This window comes from Meleagris gallopavo, chromosome 4 (genome assembly GCF_000146605.3).
Source record: "Meleagris gallopavo isolate NT-WF06-2002-E0010 breed Aviagen turkey brand Nicholas breeding stock chromosome 4, Turkey_5.1, whole genome shotgun sequence".
NCBI lineage: Eukaryota > Metazoa > Chordata > Aves > Galliformes > Phasianidae > Meleagris > Meleagris gallopavo.
In genome coordinates, this window is record NC_015014.2 from 23,138,498 (window position 1) to 23,146,484 (window position 7,987).

Here is a 7,987-nt window from a genome sequence, read left to right on the forward strand (position 1 = left end):
CGGAAGCGGCCGTTGTGCCGCGCGGCGGCAGATTCGGGTGCCTGAAGCGAGCGGGCGGCTCCGGCCGCGGAAAGCGTCGGGGGTGAGTGCCGGCCCCTTTGTAGGGCTTTCCTAGCCCAAAGCAGGTGGATGCTTCTGGCCAACTTAGTGTCATCTGCAAACTTACTGAGGGTGCACTCAATGCCCTTGTCCCAGCCAGCAGTAAGGATGGGATAGGCCCCAATACCGACCCCTGGGGAACACCTCTCCAGATTGGATGCCAGCTGGATTTAACCCCTTTCACCACCACTATCCAGCCAGGCCTTAACACAGCAAAGACTACGATTCACAATTACGGCAGTTGATCAGAAACAGATCTCAAGGATGTGAGAAATACACTGAAGAAACATTATTTCCATAACTCTGAATATTGTGTCTAACACGTTTTTGTTTGGTGCTCTTGTTTGTTTGTTTGTTTCCACCCTTTCTCTCAAACGTTTCAAAGTTGCTGAGCTGGGAGGTTTGCTAATAGACTTTCTCAGAGTCTAGTGGCCTGTTCAGAAGGCTAGGACCTAGGCTGTTTGTTGTCAATTGTGATTTGGGGGCTGGGCTGTTATCCAGTCTATGCTTTTAAAGTGTTGTGTTGGAGGAGAACTGGCATTGTTTGCTTACAAACACGTGCTTGCAAGATACAGTAAAAAGTGCTCATAGAGTGTCTGTGAATATAATGTATTTTTGAAGAAGTATCAGCTTTATATGTTTCTTTTTTTTTAGTTCTCCAATGACTTTTTTTTTTTTAAACTCAGTCTTCTCCTCCACTTGAGAATTTATTAATCAATTTGGCCAGAAAGTAACACTAAAAGTTTCCTGTACTTCTTTATGCCAATGACAAGGCTGATTTGGATGTTGATGATGTCATGCATTATTGATTCTTCTTCTGTTGCCTTTTCTTTTTTTTCTTTCTTGCAGGATAGCTCTGCAAAGGAAGGGGCACCATTTTGTAGTTTACATTATGTCACTAAATGAGTCTCTTGTGAACGATAAATTAAAAAGCAGATTTTTGACTTGTGTGTTACAATGCAGAGGTTAAAACTGGACCTTTTGGCTACAGTGCCAATAAACTTAGACCTACCTTAAAGTATATAGGCTGCCTAGTTTGTTGCACCACTTCTGCCTGAACAATTTTAACTGGATTTAGTGGATTGTTTAATGGAGAAGCGTTGTCTCCTTTGAGATATCAAAGATGCTTATTCAATACTTTTTGTTTGGTTTAGCAGCCCTAAATTCTTCATGTGCATTCAGATCCCTATCTTTAAAGATCTTTGATAGTTGATGGGATTAGGCATTTCTACTCAGTCCTGACATGGGTGACATGAGGGAAATAACTGGTATTAATTAGTATTGAGTCCTACCTCTGTGCTGTTTTGCAACGTCAGAAATAGTCGCCTCTAGAAAAGAGAAATTTCAGTGATAATGATATATATTGTAATTTTAATGTGTCTTTTTTTTTTTTTTAACAGACAATATTATATTGCAATTACCTCGTAATCTGAAAGAGCAGTGTTTGGAAGAATGACAACAGGAGACCTAAAAGGAAGTTTAAGAAAAATAGAACAAGGACTTCGCATGTTAAATTATCCAAGAGATGTGGATTATACAGTGTAAGAAAAAGTGTTAATAAATTTATGCTAATGTAGGATGACAGCAAGATGTGTAAGCAAGATGCTGGCTTTGCATCCAATGATGAGTAAGCAGAGAGAGTCTGGCTGTATGAAGTTGGGATTGGATAAATATGGAATGAAAAGTGAAATAATGCAGTTTTGCTAGTCTGAGCAGTTTTTTTCCCACCTTGTTTAATCTCTCTGTTTCTTTTTGTGAGTGCTGACAATGCTTTCTTCAGGAATTTTCATCTTGTAAAGATGGAACAACAAGATGTTTAACAGTGAGCTTTTGGGCTTTAGACCTGGCCATCTTGGGATCATGTTAGGGGTCACAAAAAGCATTGTTTCAGGCATTTTACAGATGACAGTAAAGACTACTGAATGAGATATGCATGGAAAGATGTTTGCAATCAAGGGAACCAGAGAAAAAACTTGAAAATGAAGAAATAACAGTATAATTCAGGTGTAACATGCTTGCTATATTGAGGATATGTAATTTGAGTGTAACATGTATGCTGTATTAACATTTCAAGTTAAATATTTGCAGTTGTGCAAAGTCTTTTATTCCCTTTTGCTATGTGAAGTACTTTTGTTTCTCAATAGGTTAGTGAAGGGTGATCCAGCTGCATTTTTACCCATAATTAGCTATTCCTTTACATCATTCTCAACTTACATAGCAGAACTTCTGGTGAAATGTGATGTGGAACTTACAGCAAAGAGTGACTTGCGCTTTATTGAAGCTATTTATAAGGTACCTGTCTTCATGTTCTTTAAAAAAGAGGCACAGTTTTGTGTATGACCTCATCAAAATACCTAATGAGACTGAAAATTTTTGGCTGTGAATTAAGAATTGTAATTTGGTTAACATTTAAGATCAGTAGTAACTAAGGATGTGCAAAGTCTCTAGCTTCCTCATTTTCAGGAAAATCTAAAGGAATTTTAATTTTTACAACAGTCACAGAATCAGTAATGTATTTGCATTATGTATTAGGTGTGAGGAGTACTGAAATATTTGTTGAACATGTTATATAGTCAGAAGTAGACACAGAGAAATCATAACTAGCAGAAGAAAAAAGTCAAAGCAACTTTCAATAATTATGATGGAAAAACAACTAAGAAATTAATTTGGCACGATATTTTAAAATAATTTTATGTTTAAACTCCAATTTCAACAGTTTATAAATTAGAATCAAATCAAGTGCTTTGAACTGAATAAGTGCAGAATAAAAGAAAGACTGCAGAAGAATAAGAAAAGAATAAGAACCTGAGTTTGTTATTTTTACAATAGTTTTTTAAAATGATTTTCAAAGCAAGTCTTTTTTTTTTTTTTTTCCAGCTTCTCCGAGATCAATTTCACTATAAACCAATCCTAACAAAAGAGCAGTTTCTTCAGTTTGGTTTTGCAGAAAGAAAAATGCAGATTGTTTGTGACATTATCAACTGCGTGGTGAAAAAACATAAGGAACTAAGTAACCTGAATAAGGTACTGATCAAATAGTAAATTCATTGTGAGAGATGCTATTTTTGATGTAGTTTTGGTCCTTGAGGTAGAAGGTGAAGATCAGATCATTTTTGTCAAAATAGGGGGAAAATTAGTATAAATTTTCTAAGATTCTTGAATGCTTGAATAAATGACACGAGCTGCAAGTGTGTTGTAGTATAAACAAAATAAAATTATTAGAACGGAGATCAGTTAAATACTTGGTGTCTTTATGGGTAAGTGGACTTTTCTGTTTCTTAACACAGCGAGTGTTTATGTAACTCAGCCATTACAGGTAGATTTAAAAACAAAATCCTCTGCAATATAAAAGTTCTGGTAACGTTTAATTTAAATATGAACTTGTATTTGTGTTTTCTTAGTATACGTCTCAAGTCTGATTATTTTTATTAATCACATTTGATGGTATTTTAATAAAATATTGTTTTCATATTTCAGTTGAGTTTAAAAAATCTTCAGAATTTCTCTTTGCTTTATTTCTAATTGTGCTTCTGGAAGTGACATTCTTTCATCCTATTTGATATTCAACCTTGCAAGTTCAGTATTTGTGATCAACTTTCATACAACATTATGTAGGTGTTAAGAATGTGTGTGTGGTATTCACTTTGAGATCTGTTTTGTCTGTTAATTTAGGATATAATTTATATATATATGTGCATTTCAGAGATTTAAATGCCTTTATGTGTGTGTTATGCAATTTTCTTGCCTCCCAACAGTGGTTAGAAGTAGTGTCTTCCTTTACCTCCCAGGAAAATGTATTAGAATGAGATTTTTCCTCCTCTTTATTCTGAAGGTTAAATCCCAAACAAGAAAGAAATTCAGACCTTCAAAACGTGAAATATGGTCAAATTGTGGTAATGTTCTTGTTGATCTCAGTGGCAGCACTCTGAATTCCAAACAGGTATGAAATAGTTTTTATGTTGTGTGTTTAAAAGTTAGTCTCACTTGTAGCAAGTCAGATTCTTCCTGGAATACATACTTTTGTGTAGGTTTTAACATTTGATCATGCTTGATATGTTTTTCAAAATGTGGTTGATGGAAATAATGGCTATTACAGAAACTATTACTTCTTTTTTACTGAGTAGTTGATTGAGTCTTGGTGGTAATGATCTAGTACTGTTATCTGTTGAATTATACAAAATAAGAAGGGGGAACAGTAATCAAAATGAAGTTATAATTGGAAAAATATTTTTTGAGATGGAATTGTATTTGGCCTGACATTATGCTGTTTCGAAAGCTAAGTTTAAAATACTTCTTGCTTTTTGGCTGAAATCTGTTCAGCAAAGATTTCTTAATATCATTCCTTTTGACTTCAGTTTTCTGAGAGCAATATTTGAGCTGATACTTTATGTTTTTCTTGTCTGTGGAGGAAACAGCTTTCCCTATTTTCCTGGTTAAAGTAAAATCCTGCAAAACTTTCTTTAGGATTAAGCTCAATAAAGCTTGATGATTTCTGTTTAGAATAAAAATACTGCCCTTAGCAGTGAGGAGAACTTCACAAAGAAAGCACTTGAAATCACTGTTCATCAACCATGAACTGCCAAATTAGGGGAATTAATTGGGAATGTATGTGAGTGTATTAAGAATTTCCTTGAAGAGAAGAATTTCAGTGTCACTTTAAAACACGTAGTGTCTTAACGCTTGCAGATTACTACTACACAAAACTGCTAATTGTGGGTTCTTAATCATTAGGTAACATATTTTGCTTTGTGAAATGTAGTGATGATAAGACTTGCTTCATCTGGAAAGAAGGGGAGAAATTGTCTTTTGTTCTCTCTGAACAAAATATTCAAAGAAGAGAGAAACATGTTTATAACATGCAGTACTTCAGAAGTAGTGAAGGAAAAGAGATTTCCAAATTTCCCCATTAAGCTCATTTTTTCTGAAAAGTTGTGTATGTTATCACAGGAAACTAGAGAATCCTAATTCGAAATTTGAAATTTCACAACCCTAGAGAACATCCTTGGTTGTTTGTTTTTTTTAACATCAGGAAAGGCCATTGATGGTTTCAGCACTATGTAGAGATGGGGACCAGTATACTCAGTAAATATAGTAATTTGTGTGCATATTTGTTTTACAGTTCTTCCATGTCTATATGGCTTTTTTTTTTTTAATTTAAGCTGCCTGTTGTGGTTTTCTATGTTTTGCAGCCAGTTGGGGTAAAACTTTTTTATTTTAATCTAACAGTTAACTGCCAGAATGATAGATATTCTGTCAGTTATCTGCCTGATGCATATGAATGTTCTTGTACTAAGAAACATCAGTGGGTTTTTCTTTTTATTTTTTTAAAGCATGCTCAAAAGGTGCCTCTTGTAAAACGACACTCAGGAGATGAAGTTAGGGATGACCTTCCTCTTGCACCTATTAATCCAACACTCCTCAATCCACCGTCCCTTCCAGCAGAGGGAGGTAATGAAGAAGATTTGTACTTAGATGATGATGTTGTGGAAGAACAAGTAAGAATACTTAAGTTTTCCACATGCATTCCTAACTTTTTTTTTTAACAGGACCTTCTTAAGGGAAGCAGTTTTAAAATAATAGCTGGATTCTCTTTAAATATAGCTAGTAGATACATATATTCAGTGGTTAAAAATGTCAAATTGTACTGACCTCTCAAGTGCCAGTTCTGTTACCAGTTTCTGTAAAAGCTTGGTCCAATGAATAATTAGTTTGTAGCAATTCTGAAATGTAGTTCTCTAATGTAGCATAATATGCTTGCTTAAATTGAGGAAAACTGCATTTAATTTCATTGATCAAAGGATGAATTATATCTATGCTAGAATTAGAAAATGTGTTTTTATCCATGTTTTCAGGTCGTAGAGGACAATTCTCAGATGGAGTTCCTAAGGAGTCAACTTGCTGATTGCCAGGAAAAGCTTCATAAGCTAGACTGGATGGAAGATAAGTTACGTGTTTTGGAAGAGAGGCTGAAAGGGAAGGTGATTATAGATGAGAAGGACTGGAATAATTTGTTGAGCAGAGTTTTGCTTCTTGAAACAGAACTGTTGCTGCAGTCCAAAAAGGTATATTAACATCAATTTTATTTCTATAATAAAAGTAGATATCAGAATAATAACAATTTTTTTAGTGTTTCCCAGTTATTACTAGGTGACAGGAGTGTTGCCAAACATAGTGCTCTCAGCTTGCTTCTGTTTTTCCTACCTCTTGATGGTATGTCTTTCACTATTCTTAGTGGGATGATCTGAATGCCAGTGTTGTTGGAGGATTTATTTTATTTTATTTTATTTTTTTTCAGCTTAATTGCTACGTTCTGTTGCTTTCTGATATTCTGTAGCAAACTTCTCCTTTGGAAACTGTTTCCAGCAGGTGTAGCTCAGTATATTTTTGAAAGTAATGACTGTGTATGATTTTGTATGACAATGAGCTCGGTGAGATAACTTTCACAGACTTAAAATTGTGCTGTCTTTGAAAGATTACCATATGTGAAGTGGAGAATTTCATTGTGATGGGGACACATTTAAGGCTTCTTTGTCTGTGCTATTTTGGATTTCTCATTCTGGGCTGCAAATGTTGTTTCAGTAGTCTGGGTTGGTACTTTTGCCACTGATACAGCCAAACATCCTTTTTAGTTGTCCAGACTGAACTTTAATCAGGTGCTGTTATTCCCTTTGTGATATCTAATGAAGTCTTAATCTTTCAGTAGTTATATATGTGGCATATACAATGGAAAATAGAGGGTTAATGGAGAAGTTGATTCTTACTTTAATCATGCACTTACTTTATGATTATCTTTTAAATATCTAGTCTAATTGATGGCTCTTCTCGTTTTTGCTTGCTCTCACCTGCCTTGTCTGTGATATTCATTGTATTTTTAAAAGTATGAAGGTATTGCAATGGTGATGTGGCTGTATTTGTCAAGTATTATCAATTATTTATCAAGTATTAATAGCTTATCAAGTATTTATTTTCATGCTGTTGAAAGATCTTTGCTAAGTAAACGCTATTTTATTTCATATATGACTGCATGTTTGTATTTTAAGATAAAGTGAATCATAACATCAGTCTTGTGATCATATGCTTAATTTCAAAATGTGTTTGCACATATATCCAAAGGATGCTATCAGATTCTTACCAGAAGTTGGAAACCCTTTTGAAAGATGTGAGGTTCTTGGTTTTTCTTCCCTGTAGTTGTAAGAATGTTGAATTGACTCATAACCTGGAGCTCAGAATGTTTTTCTGGCCCTGAAAATTTGAAGATATCACTTGTTTTATTTTTTTAATTGCTTTTCTTGAAAGTTTGCTAGTTATGCTGAGTTTAGAAATGGGCAAGTTTTCAGACTGACCATGGGATTCTTGGAACTACATCCTTCAAAAATAGTGATTGACATAAATCTTTTTTTAAACAGTCTCAGGTCAGTAATGGCTTAAAGCATTTACCATTTGAAATCAATTTCTTGTGCATAAGTGTTGTAATTTAATTATCAGCTGACGTATGTCCAAGTGAGTCAGCCAATATTATGTTATTTCTCCTCTGATGAGTTTCAAGGGCCCTTCAGCTACACTGCCAAACAGATTTGAGTCTTTTTCAAATGCATTTTCTTCAAGAGTTGGTTGTTACATATGTGGTGCGGAATGGCTTATAATTCAAATGAGGCTTTTTTTAAAAAAAATTCCATATGCGTTTGGTTTATTATTACTTTGGTAACATCTATTGAAGTAGTTCAGAGGTCTGGAACAGTATGGAGTATTCACTGTGAATATACTTGACATTAGTGTCATTCAAAAATTTACTGGAAGTTTGAATTTAGTTTGTGTGTGGCATTGTTAGCACTTCTTTCAAAAGCATAAGAAGCTGGGTTTTAAAAAGTGTCTTTAAAACCAACTTTTT

The 7,987-nt window shown here is 34.5% G+C and overlaps 1 protein-coding gene across 1 annotated transcript; it reads left to right on the plus strand.

Annotated features, from left to right (window-relative positions):
* CEP44 (centrosomal protein 44) lies at positions 1-7,957 on the plus strand. The gene is made up of 7 exons (XM_010709759.3): positions 1-82; positions 1,500-1,640; positions 2,244-2,391; positions 2,977-3,123; positions 3,932-4,039; positions 5,430-5,594; positions 5,952-7,957. Exons 2-7 carry the CDS (start codon positions 1,552-1,554, stop codon positions 6,168-6,170), a joined length of 876 nt encoding a protein of 291 aa, XP_010708061.1. The 5' UTR covers positions 1-82; positions 1,500-1,551; the 3' UTR covers positions 6,171-7,957.
* Positions 7,958-7,987: the final 30 nt, after the last annotated feature.